The sequence below is a fragment of the Lithobates pipiens genome, unplaced genomic scaffold, assembly GCF_037356315.1.
Source record: "Lithobates pipiens isolate NorthernLeopardFrog02 unplaced genomic scaffold, aLitPip1_a1.2 Scaffold_1, whole genome shotgun sequence".
Lineage (NCBI taxonomy): Eukaryota > Metazoa > Chordata > Amphibia > Anura > Ranidae > Lithobates > Lithobates pipiens.
In genome coordinates this window covers 15,860,122-15,879,789 of record NW_027507685.1, presented here as the reverse complement: position 1 = coordinate 15,879,789, position 19,668 = coordinate 15,860,122, and the positions used below count along the sequence as shown (strand labels likewise).

The 19,668-nt window shown below is 40.7% G+C and overlaps 1 protein-coding gene across 1 annotated transcript in view; it reads right to left on the bottom strand.

Annotated features, from left to right (window-relative positions):
* COL4A5 (collagen type IV alpha 5 chain) overlaps positions 1 to 19,668 on the bottom strand; it is a 221,796-nt gene that overhangs the window by 7,726 nt on the left and 194,402 nt on the right. Inside the window, exons 42-49 of the mRNA XM_077478950.1 lie at positions 17,244 to 17,377; positions 15,316 to 15,388; positions 14,824 to 14,895; positions 14,577 to 14,696; positions 13,852 to 13,950; positions 11,812 to 12,024; positions 7,666 to 7,843; positions 2,784 to 2,898 (exon numbers count right to left, since the gene is read on the bottom strand). Coding sequence (XP_077335076.1) covers positions 2,784 to 2,898; positions 7,666 to 7,843; positions 11,812 to 12,024; positions 13,852 to 13,950; positions 14,577 to 14,696; positions 14,824 to 14,895; positions 15,316 to 15,388; positions 17,244 to 17,377 — 1,004 coding nt within the window. The remainder of the gene's footprint in view (positions 1 to 2,783; positions 2,899 to 7,665; positions 7,844 to 11,811; positions 12,025 to 13,851; positions 13,951 to 14,576; positions 14,697 to 14,823; positions 14,896 to 15,315; positions 15,389 to 17,243; positions 17,378 to 19,668) is intronic.

The following is a 19,668-nucleotide window of genomic DNA, read 5'->3' as shown; positions in this document are numbered from 1 at the left end:
TCTCTGTTTTTTGGTCTGAGTTGCAACACTCCAGAACAGAACTGGATGTATCACACTGCCTAGAAAGAGGCTACTATCAGGTCCAAGAACCTCATAGGAATATAAAACAAGTGGCGACCCTGAGACTGAAGAGCTCAGGGTCACAGACTCGAGAGCGAAGGGACAGAATTTTGCACAGAGGCAGAAAGTCTTGGGTAGGTAGGTACTTATTCTATGTCAGGCCCAGGTACTCTAATTGGAGGCTTGGTTCCAGCATCGATTTCCAAGGGTTGAAGATCCAATCAAAGTTCTGCTGGCACACTAGCTAAAAGGGAAAAGGAGGACTGATCCACTTAGCAGGAGGCAGTCCAGGTAACCCACATGTGTCCTCTGGGAACAAAGCAGAGATAGGACTGGGGCAAGCACTTTGGTAAGCCCCCCAAGAAGGCTGTGAATAGGCCAAAAGGAAAGATGAAAATTTGGTATTGCACTGCAAGACACACAGGAATTGGTTTACTAAAACTGGAGAGTACAAAATCTGGGGCAGCTCTGCATTTTTTTTTTAATTAATTGAACAAGCTAAAGTTAGAAGCTGATTAGCAACCATGCAAAGCTGCACCAGATTTTGCACTCTCCAGGTTTATTTAATCAACCCCACATATAGAATTGATGAGAAGAAAGGATGGGAATGTGAAAGTAAGCATCCTGACTGTCTACTGAAGCCAGAAATTCCCCAAAAGAAGGGAGGCAATAGCTGACATGGCCAATTCCATGTAGAATATTTGAACCCGCAAGTGAGGAGTTTTCAGATCTGGGTCAAACTCCTCCATTTGGCCTGGAAACTGTAAACAGCTTTAAGTATAAACCTTGAATGCATTCCTTGCTTAGGACAGGGTCAATGGAAATTAAACTCTGGAACACCAATTTTTTTGGGGGAAGCTCTCCTTCATAGGATATTCCTTAACAAAATGTTTTGGAGGAGCAATTACCATCTCAGGATGAGGCCAGTCATCATACGGGAAAGACCTAATGCCGCGTACACACGGTCGGAGAATCCGTCCAAATGCGTCTTATCGGACCGTGTCGTCAGATAATCCGACTGTGTGTGGTATGCATCGGACTGATTCCGTCCGAATCTCCGTCGGACCCAATTTTCCAACATGTTGGAAATATTTCCCGACCAACTGGGCCGGTCGGACGTAATCCGATCATGTGTAGAGAATTTTGATCGGACATGCTCAGATCAAATTCCTACATCAAAGCTATTGGCTACTAGCCTGAACGTAGTCCCATCGTAACGAAATTACGTCATCACGTTCTGAAAGATCGGATTTTTCGACAACTTAGTCCGACCGTGTGCATGCAACAGTTTCGGACACAATCCGTCAGACTAAATCTGACGGACAAAATCCGACGGATTTGGTTGTGGAAATCTCCGACCGCGTGTACAGGGGCTAAGAGTGAGTTGACTGGAAAATTGACTGGAGATGAGCAGACTCTGGCTGATCTAATGTTAAACAGGAGTGTACAGCTTCAATAAAGATTGTAATGGTATCCTTAAACTTGGATGAAATTTCAGTCGAGTCGAAGAAAGGGCTTTTTCACAATGATGGTAATACTTACTAACTATGAAAAGTGTTCTACCATTGATCGATTTTCAAAGAGCAGTATAGGAGAGGCTACAGGTATTCAGAGGTCTCTACTGATGCCTCCTGATGCATTTTTTTGTTTTGTCAATTTTTTTTTAATTGCAGTGGAAATTTTGTATTGCAGGACCACGTTGCTACTGCAAGCCAAACATGTTGGAATTCTGGTGGGCGACCAGGGGACGATAAAACCGCAGCTCAGCCATCTATTTTTACGGCATCGGGGGATCATTGTACTATATTATGGAGGGAGCTCTGGCCACTACTGCCGACTGAAAGAATGAGTGTCAAAAGAAAAAAAAATGGCTCCAAATTTAAATAGCCAGCCACTGAAATATGACTGGAACACTCCATTCAAAGTGTTGCAGGCCTTTTTTTTTGATCCTTGTTCCTGTGACCTTGCTCCTGTGATCCTTGTTCCTGTGACCTTTTTCCTGATACCCATTCCTTGGATACCCCTTGTTACGATCTCCTGGACTACCACTGACCTCGGCTTGGATTTTCGACTTTGGCTTGCTTCCTGATTCTGTACCTCATTTGCTAGCACGTTACCAGACCCTTGCTCGTCCTTGACTACGCACCTGCCTCTTGTTCCTGTACCGCATTGCCCGCCAGTTGCCAACCTTGCCTGTTATAGACACGCAGTGCTTCCTGCATACCTGCTGAACTTCCGCTGCCTACCTCCGTGACAAGTCTACACCTCTTCTTCAGTGAGGACCCAGCATCTCCAGGTCTTCAAACTTCCACCTGCAGGCACCTGCACCCTTTCGTTGTCCTCACGCTCCCTGTTCCCACCTCCAGGGGCGTGGAGACCCGAACCGTGCGAGAGGCCACCCTCAACAGTCTGACTCCACTGTAAGGTACGTGACACCACCCTTTTTTTCTGACAGCTCAGAGAAGCTTTATAAATTCAGCCATTTGAACAGCTGAAGAGAAGAGAGGTCTGCAAGTAGACAGGTACAACTTATGTAGGATGGTTTGTTTAATCTCTGTGCATCACCTCAGACCACCCTCTTCACTGGGTTTATGTAAGGGTTTACAACCACTTTAAGCCTGAAATTTAGCAACATATTTACACATCAAAAGTATCACGATACATAAAAGTAACATTTCAAACTAGATGAGACACAATTAAAAGGAAACAGGTTTACAACATACCATCATGAATGAATAGCCAATCCAGAGAGAGGACCACCCTTGAGGACAGGGAGGAATCTGAATGGTTTGGCTGTGAATGGCAATCACCATGGCAGGAGCTTCACAAACAGTGCACCTGTAACAGAAAACCAAGGTCAGTGTGAAATCATACAGAAGATAATCAGCCTCATTCAGCAGCATTTTACAGATAGGTAAAGTTTAATGGACTGCTCACATTTCATTAATGAAAATATACATGTACTTGTTACCTTTTTTCACAATGTGCCTCAGCTGTAGGCACTGATTGGCACTGATGGAGCTACACTGATAATCTCTGTAAATGTCGCCTTTCAAACTTGCCGGTTACTGCATGAGGAAAGGAATGCTGATAACCGGCAAGTTTGTTTACATATGATAAGCTGTGATTGAACACTAAGGACACAGCAATCAGAGAAGGCCACAGATGCGTGCCACAGGGGGCACGTGGAGTGTGTGGTTCTGGGACAACGTCCATGGATGCCCTCCCAGAACGAGAGAGTCACGTTGTAGCCGTCTTTCAGTTATAGTGTCGGCATGAACTGGTTAAGGTCTTGAAGAGGAAATGGCAACAACTTAATTTCATTGCCAAATTTCACTGGCTTTGTGAAACTCCTGGACTCAGCTTAGTGCTTAGTGTCCATGTCATATGGATGGCTGGATCACGGCCAAATGATTCAAATGTATCAGTGGTTTACCCATATGCTGACAAAGGTGACTAAAATAAAGCAATATGCTGGATTTGAGTCCAAAGCCGAGGGGTATTTTTCCAATACACAATTCTAGTGCCAAAATGAATCACTGCCAAGATCTTTCCCAGACTGGATGTTTCACTTCTTGGCTACAATTGTGTACATAGAATACCACTTATACTTTTTTCTTTTTAGTAGTCCTAATACATTCACTATAAATATCACAGCGTACCAGTGCAGTTATTCTACTACAAGAATACCCCACTTTTAGGTACGCAATTGAGTTCATTTACTAAAGCTGGAAAGTGCAAAATCAGGCTCCCTTCTGAAAGAAACCAATCAGCTTCCAGGTTTTATTACCAAAACTTAATTGAAGAAGCTGGGGTTAGAAGCTCATTGGTTTCTATGCAGAAGTGAGACTGATTTTGCACTTTCTATCTTTAGTAAATAAACCCCATTGTGTACTTAAAGGTGGGGTATGCCTGTATAGGACTACATAATAATCCCTTGTCCTGCCAGATTGATGCAGCTTGAGTACTTCATGTTTTTCAAAGTGGTTCTTATCACATAACAGACATTATTTTCTGTTTGATGTTCTTTACACTGGCTACGTGCTTTTTATACCACAAAGAGCATTACTATGTATGCTTAACCATAGTGATATCTGCAAAATTGTATATGTACATCTAGCTAGCATGTCTTAAGCCCTTGTACACACGGTCGGACATTCCAACGGAAAATGTCCGATCGGACTGTGTTGTCGGATAATCTGACCGCATGGTGTGTGGGCTCCATCGGACTGTTTCCGTCGGATATCCGACGGACCAAGTTTTTCAGCTTGGCTATAAAATTTTCCGACAATATGGTCCGATCGGACTTTGTCCGATCATGTGTAGAGAATTCCGATCGGACAAAGTGCCACGCATGCTCAGATCAAATTCCTAGACCAAAGCTATTGGCTACTAGCCTGAACGTAGTCCCATCGTAACGAAATAACGTCATCACGTTCTGAACGATCGGATTTTCCGAAAACTTTGTCCGACCGTGTGTATGCAACAGTTTCAGACAAAATCCGTCTGAAAAAATCAGATGGATTTGGTTGTCGGAATGTCCAACCGTGTGTACAAGGGCTTAAGACGTAAACAAGAATCAGAATTTTAAAAGAAACAATATTGTATATTACTTTAGGGGAACCCTTTCTCTTCCCAAAACTGATATTTCAGTGTTGTGTAGATCTTTAAATGATGTGCTGGCTTATTATACCTCAAAGACTTGTGAGATATCTTTATTGATGTTCGTGTCTCTACAATGCTACAGAAGCCACCGCAAAGGTGTCACACTGTGATACAAAGCAGGTGAAGCTTATGGAATATAGCTGAATTGTATGTGTATTTGAATCCAAAAATGTTTTCTTTGGTTTTGCATAGACTAGGGAAGGAACAGATCTGTTGGGTCTTTACTTCTGGGGACGTTGCAGGGATTTAACTTCCTCTCACTTTCTGTTCTTTTGACAATCATTCCCAGACAGGACGTAAAATAAAATATAAACCGGGGCACAGACAGAGATACAAACATAACAGGTGTCCTGGACTTCCCCTACTCGAAAAGCATTTTTTCACGGGCTGGATGTCGGGACACATCAGCCGGTTCAATAAAAACCGTCTGACATTCGACCCGTGTGTATGTCAGTCCGGCAAAATCCGGACGTTTGGCCAGCTTCTGTTGGACAAGCATACTGGAAGACCAACAGCTGACTAGCTCCTGATCAGCACTCTCAGCCAATGGCTGAAAGTGCTGACCGGAGAGTTCTGGCAGGGGCCCCATCGCCCTGTCATTACACAACAGCTCAGCAGGGGAGATCACTGTACTAACATCAGATCGTTGGTACAGCCGCTCCAATCAGGGGTGTCAGTTTTTTGGGTTGAACGGAAAAAAAAACGACTAGTGTGTACCAGGCTTTACTCTCACTTCCTGTCTGGTAAAACATTGTGAGCAGAACAGCATGGAATCTCTTTGCGGGGAATGAAGAGTAAAAATCTGACAGGACTCTAATCCTTCCCTAATTTATACAAAGCAAGGAAGAAAAGTTTTGGCTGGACATACATTTTAGTGGTAATCAAGGGGCTAATACAAGCCAGCTGGCACACCGCAAAGTATTAAATGCAAAACATCACTGAAACAGATCAGGTTCTTGTGAAGTTTTTAACCTCTGATATAATATTTATGGTTTTTATGGGTGCTGTAATAATTGGGAGCATCTAGTGACTTATTTATGGCTGAATACTCAGCATTGTGCACTCCAATTTCCTTTGGTGGTTGTGAGACATTTGGTCCTGGGTGAGCTGCTCAATTACAAAGTGCTATAAAGGAATCTTGCATTTTAGCAAAAGCTTCCCTTCTAATTTAGCTTGTCAGTGACCTGTATAAGTGCAAGTCTTTGGGGAAACAATATCTATCCTCTCCCTTACCTGACAAATAAATTGTTGCTACCTTGAAAGACTGTGTTTGTACATATCAGTTACCTGCTAGACAAATATTGTTGAGGTGTGAAACCTACATTGTGAATCCTAATGGAAGGTTTTTGGCCAAAACCCGCGGTCTGGTTATTGCTCATTCTGACTCTTAGTCCTTGTACACACGGTCGGAGATTCCGACAACCAAATCCGTCGGATTTTGTCCGAAACTGTTGTATACACACGGTCGGACGAAGTTGTCGGAAAATCCGACGTGATGACGTTATTTCGTTATGACGGGACTATGTTCAGGCTAGTAGCCAATGGCTTTGATGTAGGAATTTGATCTGAGCATGCGTGGCACTTTGTCCGATCGGAATTCTCTACACATGATCGGACAAAGTTGGAAGCAGTCCGATGGAGACCACACACAGTCGGAATATCCGACAAAACGGTCCGATCGGACACATTCCGTTGGAATCTCCGACCGTGTGTACAAGGGCTTAGACCCCTTTCACACTGGGGTGTTTTTCGGGCATTTTTCAGGCGCTTTAGTGTTAAAAAAAGCGCCTGTAAAGCGCTTGAAAGAAGCTGCAACTGCAATCAAAATGTAAAAGTCCGAGTGCTTTCACACTGAGATCCCTTTCACACTGGGGCATTTTTCAGGCACTTTAGCTTTAAAAAAAGCGCCTGTAAAACGCCTGAAAGAAGCCGCAACTGCAATCCCAATGTAAAAGCCAGAGTGCTTTCACATTGAGGTGCTGCGCTGGCAGGGCGTCAAAAAAAGTCCTGCAAGCAGCTTCTTTGCAGCGCTTTTGGAGCGGTGAATACGATGCTCCTAAAGCACCCCTTCCCACTGAAATCAATGGGAAGTGCCTGTAAAACGCCTGAAAAGCAATATTGGCAGCAGCGTTTTGTGGGTGCTTTTAACCCTTTATTTGGTCACTAGCAGGGGTTAAAAGCGCCCCAATAACGCTCGAAAAACGCTGGTAAAGCACTGCTAGTTTAAGCAGCGCTTTACGAGTGTTTTTTAGGTGCTGACATTGTGAAAGGGCTCTTAAAGCACTTGGGCTTTCACATTGGGACTGCAGATGAGGCTTCGTTCAAACGCTTTACAGGCACTTTTTTTTAAGGCGAAAGCGCCTGAAAAACGCATGAAAAACTCCCCAGTGAGAAAGGGGTCTTAATGTAAAACCCAACAGGAAACCATGACACTACTGGCTGGCTCAATGGTGGTGGTGATGCATAAACCCAACAGAGAGATCTGTTCATTGAGTTGAAGCGCCAATACATTATTTAAGCTACATAGGTTGGTACTTCTGAATTCCATGTTTGGACAACAAAATTCACCAATTGTAACATGTCTGCAAACATCAGCAGAGTTCCAGTCATCTGTGTGTTTATTAAAAGTCAGCAGCTAAAAAAAGTATAGCTGCTGACTTTTAATAAACACACACTTACCTGTCCCATGGCCTGCACTCTGTAGTTGGTCCAAAGTATTCTAGGCCCTGTCCTGTGTCCCAGAAGACTTTGGGAGAGAGGGGGAAGGAGAACTTCCACTTCCGATCGCCTAAGGAAGTGGCTGCGGGTACCTGTCAAAATCGGGAACCTGCTCCCCCTCTCCTCCCCAAAAGCTCAGTTTCACCATCAGGAGCTGGGGAGGAGGCCTTTTGGGTGGAACGCCGCTTTAATAGGCAAGACAAAAAAAAGTAAAAATCTCACCGGCTTATATATGGCTGAATGTCTCTTCCCCTTAGGGGCTCCATGTTTGCTGGCATCAGCTCTGGCGTGGAGAGCCAATAGGAGTAATCATTTCTTGATGCAAAATTACACACATTGTTGATATTGCAGAACATAAAAGGCATAGTGCTGAAACGTCGCAGGCAGCTTCCAGCAGTACCTAAGAAAATAAAACATTGTAATATGTCTTAAATTGCAATGGGAGAATTATTCCAAAAAATTCTGAAAGTTACATATAGATGCCATACAGAAAAATAACATGTTTTTGTACTACCTTAATTCTTAATTATGAATTCATAAATTCTTATTGTTTTTCATTTTGCTTGAATTGAAAAATGTTTATAATGTAAATTAAAGCCTAGTACACACTAATAGTTTTTTTGTTCAACCCAGCAGGGCTGAATGAAAAAATACTGACAGCTTAGAAGGAGCCACTGTATTAAAGTGATACTAAAGGATCATCTTTTTTTATTTTGTTAAAAATAACACATATGTTATACTTACTGTACCTGCTCTGTGTAATGGTTTTGCACAGAGCAGTCCAGATCCTCCTCTTCTCAGGTCCCTCTTCGGTGCTCCTGGCTCCTCCCTCCTCTTGAGTGCCACCACAGAAAACTGCTTTCTATGGGGGCACCCGAGCCGAGCCACAGGTCCCTGTGTCCATTCAGACATGGACCCGCTCCCTTTCTCTCTCCTCAATGGCTACCTGGCTTTGATTGACAGCAGTGGGAGCCAATGGCACTGTACTGTTGTCTTAGTCAATGAGGAGGGGAGTCCCGGGCAGCTGAGACACTCCTGCAACATCGCTGGATCTAGCTGGACCTCAGGTAAGTATTAAGGGGGCTGAGGGGAGCTGCTGCACATGGAAGGCTTTTTATCCTAATGCATAGAATGCATTAAGATAAACAAACTGCCTTTGCAACCACTTCAACTATCTGACATTAGAACAGCGATCTACCATGCTGTGCTATAGTGTTCTGACAGAGGGATTGCTCCCAGCCAGAAGACTCCGGTTAGCCTTCTCAGCCATTGGCTGAGAGTGCTGGTCAGGAACCAATTTGCAGACCTTTTTCGATCATACCCTTTTTCCAAAAAAGGCCTCTAAACTCAACTACCTTAAAAAAACATGTACACATAAGATAACATTGGATGAGTTCAGGGGCAGCTGAAAAAAGCAGCCAACTGCCTCTGAACGTCTGTTTACCAGCAACAGTGTACATGATGCCTTACTGTGTATTCCTGTCTATATGACAAGGTTTTTTACAATTGTATTATATTCCTTGTAATAAAATATGTTTTATATTAATATTTGGTGTTTTTCGTCACTTTCAAAATCCCATTTGCCAAGGGGGACTGGTTTCTTCTTATGCCGCGTACACATGACCGAACTTTCCGTCAGAAAAGGTTAGACGGAATCATTTCATCGGATATTCCGATCGTGTGTGAGCTTCTGCGGACTTTTTTTTTTCAAAAATTCTGACGGACCTAGAAATAGAACGTGTTTTCAATCTTTCCGACTGAATCAATTCCTATTGGGAAAACCGTTCATCTGTATGCTGGTCCGATGGACCAAAAATGACGCAAGAGCAGCTATTGGCTACTGGATAATGAACTTCCTTTTCTAGTCCCATTGTACGTTATCGCGTTTGAAATGAACGGACTTTGGTGTGATCGTGTGTAGGCAAGTCCAATTGGTCGGAACTCCGTCGGAAACTCAGTCGAAAAGACCGTCAGAGTTTATTCTGAAGGAAAGTCCGTAACGTGGCGTTATACAATTGGGATGTGGTGACCTCAAACACATGATCCCGCAAGAGGTTGGAACCTATTTTCTTTATATTATTCAGTCAGCACTTGACTAAAGAACTAATGTCAGCACAACCTGGGGTCAGTTTGTGCACAAGTCAATAAAAATGTTTTTATGTCTTCACATGGCTGAATTATATAGTATTACAGGTGCCCTCTTAGGATCTGCAATATCTCAGATTTTTAATCATGTATTTATACATTTACAGTATAAATGTGTACTTTATACTTAAGGAGAGGTGTTTATATCTGACGTCTGATGTCCTTCAATATGATAAAACTGTTCCCAGGACCACACTGGAACAAAGTAAATGCTTGTAGAAATTCTTTACTGTTGCATGCCAGACAAGTAAACAGGGCCAAGGTTAACGCGTTTCAAATGAATATACTGTGCTTGTTCACAACATTGGTATGATCTCAACACAAGATATTTATAACGTACACCCAAATTGAGCCGCACCTAAAAACACACAATATCTCCTGACGAAGCTCTGCCGAGCAAAACATGTTGAGAAAGTGGTAGCAATTGTGCACAAATATATCTGCAGTGGATTATTAGATTGTTCTTACAAGTTTTGTTTTTATGTAACTTGTGATCTTTTTCTATATGTTTCTTTAAATATTTTGTAATCTAAAATAAAAATTATACCTGTAATTTTTAAATATACGATTTTGGTACTACTAATTTATTGGTATAGACACCTCTAAATTCCCAAGGTATGTGACCTCTAGTCCCTTTTCTTTTTTCAAACATAAAGGGAGACCACCCACCTATCTGAATTAATCAAGATAGTGAATTATCAAACGTGGAGTATGAAACGGAGGGGCATTGTGTTGGAATGGTAGAAGGCAATATAAAAAATACATTTTGTTAATGTATAGCCTCAAATCAGGGGACATATCACATAGATTAAAGCAATGAAGATAAAGGTGTACTATGGAAAATACGGATTTAACCCTATAAATTTCACTATAGTAATTATGTGTGAAAATCCGCTGTGGAAAAGGCAGGGCAGTTGATAAATGGTTAGCTATATCCCACAAGGTTGAAAATGATATATAGTTATCAACATGAATCCTGGAAAAAGAACCATGTGCAAATAAAAAAGTGAGAAAAGACAAATTCACCCAAGATGAAGGGAGATGTAATACTGGTAAAAAAAAAGCTAAATATATGTGTGTGTATATATATATCTATATATATCTATATCTATATATATATCTATCTATATATATATATATATATATATATATATATATATATATATGTGTGTGTGTGTGTGTTTATAAATACACACATACATATAAAAATAAAATAAAAAAATAATAAACACTATGAGTACCCATTTTTTATGTCCACTTATATGAGGATATCCTGCGGTCTGGTGTACCACAGATGGGGTGATCAGTCCGGATACTGCCAGTAAAGTAAACCTGCTAACATGCGTTTTACGCCTGCAGGGGTACAAAGATCTGGGGAGTGTGTAACCGAGTGTGTCACTTCATCATTTTGTTGCACTGCAGTCACGAATAAGTGTATGCACAAAGCACTTTGGACACTTGCACAAGTCATTTGGGAACATTGCATATATTTATACTAAATACTCATTCATTATATATGCTTTAAACTCACATGAGGACATATATTTTTGGTTCATTTTTTTTTCTTCTTTTTTTTTGAGAATTAATTTTGTCAACAATTTTTTAGAGGATTTTTTCCATATATTCACAGTTTTCATTTTGAAGGACTTGTAAATTTGTGTGTTTTTGCAAATTTATGGTAGACTGTGTCACGCATCTTAGTGGTGGATCATATATTAGCACATCGCACTTTTTAGTGGTTTAATACACTGCACTATTGTGGATTAATTTAACACTTGCACTCACTCACAACTGTGATTCAATTCTGAGGGTCACTCTTCAGTTGAGGGGCAGCTCCACCTTCCTCTTTCTCACACCTTTACAATATTAGGAAATGTGCCTGCCTGACCGCTCTTAAAAATCTATGGCCACCTCACGTCACAAATACTGCACAGCAGTACTTAGCAGGTAACACAGCCTACAAATGTATAAATTGTAATGCATGTATTACAGACAATCCATAGAAACAAAATTTTGAAAACACTTACATGAACTGATAAAATTACTTACATTATGCTGGAAACAATTGTAAAGTAACAACATTTAACAACATTAAACATGCTATATTTCCATTTGGATAGCAGATAACCAAATGTGTGCAGACACTCTTTATATCTATTATAGTTTATTTATATATTTATTATTATTATTATTATTATTAGTAGAATAATGCAGCTTCCTTACCCAGATCTTGACCATGGGCTCTTTCATTTCCTTGTACATAGAGAAGAGAATACCCATCATAGACTATGTTAGTTCCCTGAGGACAAGGTGGCGAATCTGTAGACTGGCTGTGGCGGGTAATAAGGAATCCATGAGCTACAGATCCTAATCCAGGAGGGCCGGGAGGACCTTGCAATCCATCTGGACCTGGAGGGCCTTGGTTTCCTCTTGATCCTTTTAATATTAAAACAAACAAACTTAAAAAAAGTTGTTTAAAGCAAAACTTAATCCAAATTTTTCTATCTATCTAGTTTGCCTAAGTAAGAGATTACCCAGGTTGTCACCAGAACTAGTGTCCCTATTGGAAGATTCCCATTCTGGTGACAACTCTAGAGTCTAGAGGCGATTCAGTTCACATTGTGCGCTATACAAGTATTTCATTCATTCATTCAACTCAAAATATGGGGAATTTCTTGCACTCTCACTCTGGGTGATAGTGTTTACCAGGACAAATATAGAGGGTTCAACTTCCTAATGGGGACACACAGCACAAAAAAACAGACAGGTGTTCTTATTACTCGTCACGTTATCCAAAACGAAGGAAAAATAAAGTTTTGCCTTTAGTTATAATCTAAGCATCTTTTCACTGGGGGTGGACATACTTAAACTATGGAGTGTACAATCTGGTGCAGCTCTGCATAGAAACCAATCAGCTACCAGATTTTTCTGTAAAAACTTACTTGAACAACTAAAGTTAGAAGCTGAATGGTTACTATGCACGGCTGCATCCGATTTTGCACCCTACAGTTATAGTAATGCTGGTTATACAAAAATCGGTCAAAAATGCTTGGCTGCAGGAACTGGCAACTTTTGGCCCATGTGTACAGCTCCTTGTCTGTCAGAACGCATGAAGGTAAAAAACTCTGATCCTTCACAACCACTTTAAATTAAAAATTTCTGACAAAAAAGGCTACAAAATAAAGATCAGTATTTAATAGGAGCACCACCAGATGAATCAGACAACCTTTAACTGATTAATTCTGCCCCAGTAGAGTCCCACCCCAAAAACCCATACTTCTAAGTATGGGGATTATGCACACAATCCCTCCCACAAAACAGTGCTCGGTACCTGAACAACAAATTGCCATGTCCTAACAGTCGTGTGGGGGGTGGGGTGGGACATACTGGTTCCTGTACAAAAAAGCTCAGAAAGTCAGTTGAATTAAAACTAGGGAAGCACTCTGCAAAGGAAAGGGCAGCAAATTGAAGGTATGCTGAGGTACCTTATGATGCCATCTATGCAACTGCATTAGAAAGATGTTTTAAGATTTTGATTACATGGGCCTATTCAAAATAGTCAAAGCTCTTCCCTTCTCAGTGACTTTGAAATCGATAAACAAAGTTTCACTGAACAGTACACTAAATATTCAATTTTCTAGCGTACATTCTCAAATAACAAACCCTAAGACAATATTTGGGGGTGGGGGGGTTAAGTTTATCCAAACCTTTTTTTCCACTTATATATGTCATCTGATTTTAACATTAGCACACACTCCACGCAACTTTCAAAAATTAATTGTAACAGTATTGAGTTCTACCTTATGACCATTGTAAAAAAAAAAAAGTCACCTTTCTTTTGCTTCTTATCTGTTTTTTAAATCTGGTCTGAATGACAGAAGATAATTATATACTATATAAAAGATGATGTGCATATTTAACAACATTGTGTGTTTGTTTTTCTGGTCCCCCTACGTATCTGTTAATATGTACACTGCCATGAAAAAGCCACAAAAACAATATGCGGAGAACCATCAGCTGAATATTAGTAACGATTTTACCTTTTAGGACAGTTAGGGGGATGTTTACTAAAACTGGTGCACTCAGAATCTGGTTCAAGCTGTGCATGGTAGCCAATCAGCTTCTAACTTCATCTTGTTTAATTAAGCTTTGGCAATAAAACCTGGAAGCTAAGTGGTTTCTATGCAGAGCTGCACCAGATTTTGCACAATAGTGTCTATTTTCTATATGACGCAATACCCAACAATACGAGCAAAAACATACCTGGTTGCCCCTGTGGACCTCTGTCACCTTTGCGTCCTGCCTGCCCTTCAAATCCTGGAAGTCCATCTCTACCGGAGTCACCTGATGGCCCTAAAGGACCTTCAAAACGAAATGATAATAAGTAACAAAGTTCCATCCAAAACAATAACTATACCTGTCAACCAGAAATATGGGAGCTGCCATAGCTTAACTGCTCCTGTTAGCTGGCTATCTCTGGCTTCAATACTTTCTGAGTTACTACCCCAGAACATGAATGCAGATCAGCAAAGTCAGAACTCTTTATATGTGAATACTTAGTATTTAAGGCATTGGATCTGCAGAACAGTCAGGGAACAAATGTTTGCAGAAAGGTCAGCAATAGCTATTTCTGTAGCTTCCTTCAATTGTAAAAGTTTGCCCACCTACAGCACGACGAAACATGTTTGACCCAAAATACTGTAACTTTTATAGGCCATTATGAATAATAGGTAAATATATATATTTCTTGCACAGCACTGTATGAGGAACTGTGCAAATGTTCATGCAAAGACTTCACCAGACTATAGGAAATGTAGATTGTGCAATATATTTTCACAGATATTTATGATTAAACCAGCAGGGATGCCACAATGGTCTTGCTACAGGGATCCTTTTTAGGAATAATAATGAAACAAAAGTGATGAATATTGGACGTAAAAAATACATTCCTAGGGGAATATATAATTTTTCATCCCACAAAGTATTACCTGGTGATCCGGGGGGGCCTGGTGGTCCAGGAGGTCCTGAGTTTCCTGGACGCCCTGGTTGTCCAGGTGGTCCCTGTATTGTCTTGATCTCACCTTTGGGACCAGGTGGTCCTGGGAGACCTGTTCATCATAAAGATAAAACATATGTATCACTCAGTATTTGATAACGGTTTTGTCCTCTAGAAAAATACCATATGAATATAAGGAGATAATTGCCAATAATATAATACAGAATTAAAGTTCTCACCTGGAAGACCTGGGCTACCTAGGTCACCTTTACCACCAGCCAGACCAGGAGGACCACTGGGCCCTTTCATACCTGAAAAATACAACAGAACAGAACACGACTATAGTTGCTTTTCATCAATTTTATCCTAATGTTGTATTATTAGCCACAACAGGCAATGCAATGTACATAATGTACACGTGACAGTGCTGTCAGCTACATCCTCTTGTGAACTGGGAAGGCTGAGAGCAATGCAACTCAGCACCTTTCATTGTCTGCTTCTAACAGACAACTCATATAAATAACACAAAAAAGAAGATCTAAAAGGGGATTAAAATATCACATTCCTCCAAATATATAGAGTGCTGTTCAAATTAAGCTTAGTGTTTCTCATGTTTGGCTTAGGCCATTGTCTCCCAGGCCAAATATTTCTATCATGATATGTGAACACTAGGCGTACTGGGGATGTGACCGAGCCTGTGTGCACATCCAGAGACCCATTATTATTATTACCTGGGAATCCTGGGACACCCGGTACTCCCTGATCTCCTTTCATTCCATTTAAACCTGGTCTTCCAGGATCACCCTGTAAATAAGCACATAACTTTAGAATAAACAACTACATTCCTTTCCTTTGGATTAAATGATGAGTACTGACAAGGTTGTTAAGACAGTCTTATTTCTTTACTATGTGAATAGCACAATTCAGATTTTCACATTTGCGGCAAAGCACTCCTGTTCATTTTACTTCATATGCATACTAAATAAAATTGCCAGATAGTGACAAACTCTAGCTTCTGTGTGGTAAATATATCAAAAATTGATGTAGACTTTGCACCCAAAATCCAAGTGGATTTGGCATGAAAAATCGAATTATTAATAAGGTAATGCTACAGCTGAGTAAAAGCTGAATCACAATATATAGTTACGGCAATATTACACTGTGATCTGTGCGATTGCTTTTCGCCCTGCTCAAAGTATAGGTGAAAGCATATCCCCGTGTCCAAGATATATGTACATACACATTACATTACATATATATAGTGCATTCAAACCAGTCCCTGCCCTCAAGGAGCTAACAATCTAAGGTCCCTAACTCACATGCACATACACATACTAGGGCCAATTTAGACGGGATCCAATTAACCTACCTTTGAAGTGTGGAAGGAAGCCCATGTAGCCACAGGGAGAACATGCAAACTCTAGGCAGGTAGTGATGTGATTGGGATTCAGACTGATGACCCTAGTGCTGCTAGGTAGAAGTGCTACCCACTTAGCCACTGTGCTGTAATTTAAAGTACATGCACCAGCAAGATTGAATATTTAGTGAATGTCACATTGGCTATAACTCGTTGTTGATGTAATTTCTTTTTAATGTACTTTTATAAGCATTAAGCATTATAAAATAAATTTTGCAGAACATACTGGGGATTCTTATGCCGCGTACACGCGATCGAATTGTCTGGCGGAATTGGCAAACAATCCGGCAAACAATCCGCCGTACTTTATAACGAACGGACTCGGCCACACACGGACGCTCTGACGATTTCTAACGCGATGACGTACAGCACGTACGAAGGGACTAGAAAAAGGAAGTTCATATAAGGAAGCTATTGGCCAGTAGCCAATAGCTTCCTTCTCGTACTTTCTTCAGAGCATGCATCATTCTTAGTCCGCCGGACTAGCACACTGACGAACGGATTGTCCGCTGAAAGCCAAGTCCGGCGGACAAATTTTGAGTCAAAACTACTTTCTAAGTCCGCCGGACTTTACGATGAAAAAGTCCGCTGGAGCCCACACGCGATCGAATTGTCCGGCGTACTGTGGTCCGCCGGACAATTAGATCATGTGTACGCGGCATAACAAGAAAACTCATTTGCTGCCTGCTTGCTTGTGCAACTAAGAATCCATAGTGGTTCAGTTTGAGCTAGCAAAGGGGAAAGGGTATGACTCCCCAACTTATTAATTTGCCTGTATGATGTGAACAGACTGCAACAGCTGGAGAACAATCTACACCAGTCTTTTTAAAGAATAGCAGTAAAATGACTTGCAGAAGTGGTAAAGAAAAGCTGTAAATGCGCCACCTGCTGGCTGCAAATGGCAAATATGAAATATATATATATATATATATATATATATATATATATATATATATATAACGCTTCATATTTGCTGATAGAGAAATATTTTTAGCCATGAGAATTATAAAAAAATAATTAACATCTATACAAAACAGTACAGAATGTCATTCTGTTACAGTAATAGCTTTGCATTCAGATCTTCCAGAATCTCTGCTGATTCAGTGACTATGAACAGCAGGTGCTGTAGGGCAGATCAGCTCACTACATGTCATGTATAAAAAAAGAGACACTGGATGAAGTTTGAGCTCAGTGCAGGTTTTTTGAGGAACATATGTACATCAAAAGCATACAGAGGCTTACCGGAACACCTGCGATTCCTGTGTCTCCTTTAGGTCCTGGAAATCCAGGCTGTCCAGGCATACCAGGATTTCCTTTCTCCCCTTTGGAGCTTGAACTGCCAGGGGGGCCACGGGGTCCTTCTGGGCCAGGTGGACCTTTGTAACGTTAGAAATAAAAAGTTAGGCTCACACAAAAGCATTAAAACAAAATTGAATGTGAAGAAAATGGAAGATATGTAAAGTATAGCTGCTTGTCTGTTTGTTTTTCCATATTACCTGGTCATATTTCACTTCAAATTTGAACTGCTATTTTGTAAGCAAATCATGATTACTGCTACTAATATAAAATGTGACTTCTCCCATACCATTGTTTCAAATATGGTCTATGGCTGAAATGCATTAACATTGTCCTCTGGTTTGTTTTACAGTAAATGGAAAATACCATGTTACACTATGAAGGGCATTAAAATAAAGTGTGTGCTCACATGTATTGCTGTACTGTAGTACTGCTGTAGCAAATGTTCAGGTAAGGCATGGCATCTTAAGAGTAGAAGTCAATGAAAAATGTTTTTTCAGTTCTAATCAGTGTGCTTACCTTTTATGTAGCTAGCATTTTTAGTATATTATACACAAAGCCTCAGGCTCAAACTGGGTAATTGTTCCTATCCTTGCAATGGTGGCACCAGAATTAAATGGTGGTGATTTTGGTTCTACCATTGCCACTGGAGGTAAAATCATTCAGCGACACCTCTCTCCCCTGCTTACAGAGTACCTCCATGTGTCACACATGTTCTGCAAAGAAAACTTGCTTCTCAATGTCATGTGACCACATTATATTTTATCAGCTAGACCATTCATGTCGAACCTTGGCACCCCAGATGTTTTGGAACTACATTTCCCATGAGTGCATGAGCATTATGGGAAATGTAGTTCCAAAACATCTGGGGTGCCAAGGTGCCATCACTGAGCTAGACCCTTTGCAGCCACCTCTCCTCCTAAGCTACATCTTTTGAAATAGAAAGCAGACCAACAGGCTCATGTGGTCTAATTTTATTAGATATTTTGATGGTACTTATAAAATGTATAAGTAAAGATTTATAAAGCACCTACTGAACTGTGCCTTTAGACTGGTGCATTAAAGTGGAAGTAAACTCTCCTATCGTTTTCATCCACGGAAGCTGCCATCTTTGCCTCTGTTTAATCTTTAGCTGCCACGGTGCTGCACATGTGATCCACATGTGATCCGTTATGACACCAGCCATTGGGTGGTTTGACAGTTTGGTTGAGAGCACAGCCAATGTGCAGTTAGCATTCCCGGCATTCCGTTTTTTGAAACTGTTTAAATCGATGGGTTTACTTCCACTTTAACTTCTGGTTTAAGCATTCTCCATTGTAGTATAGTATTTTGTATGGATTGAATCCTGAACAGCCCTGAACAATGTAGCTATTGTAATATAAGTCAGTCTGACCCAGAGACATGTGGTTGCTACTTGTCGCTGTTATTTTATCTCAAGAAACTTTAACTTTTTTTCTCTCATTGTTGTTCACGCTTTAGAAACCTCAAAACATGTGTTGCTGAAATACACTACATTTTCTGCTATGAAAAAAAAAAAAATGAAAAATGCACCAATCTGAAAAAAGTATTATCTGTCAACAGCCATGCAGCCAATTTGAATTTCCAATATGAGTCACCCTGAAATGCTTTACGTGTCACTATTAAATGATGGCAGTAACAACCAGATCTCAATTATTTTGATGCAAATGCTAAGTTCTTTATAAAGGATTTTATTAAATCGTTCTGCTTAAACATTACATTCTTCATTTCAATGTCTCTTTACTGAAACATGGAAATTAGACTGTTTGTATTTACAAGCACCATTTCTTTAAAAAGAAGAAAAAAGATAAATTAATTTCCCCAAATTTGATTAATAATGAGTTATGTCAAGGGGTTCTTTATCTTTAGCAGACAGAGTAAAAACCATCCCTAAGCCCCTGTACACACGGTCGGAGATTTCGACAACCAAATCCGTCGGATTTTGTCCGTCGGATCTTGTCCGAAACTGTTGCATACACACGGTCAGACTAAGTTGTCGAAAAATCCGATCATTCAGAACGTGATGACGTTATTTCGTTACGATGGGATTACGTTCAGTCTAGTAGCCAATAGCTTTGATGTAGGAATTTGATCTGAGCATGCGTGGCACTTTGCCCGATCAAAATTCTCTACACATGATCGGAGTATGTCCTATCGGACCAGTTTGTCGGAAAATATTTCCAACAAGTTGGAAAATTGGGTCCGAATGGATATTCCGACGGAAACAGTCCGATGCATACCACACACAGTCGGATTATCCGACAAACCGGTCCGATAGGACACATTCCGTCTGAATCTCCGACCGTGTGTACAAGGGCTAAGAGTCTCAACTCTTGCCCTCTTCCCAATCAGC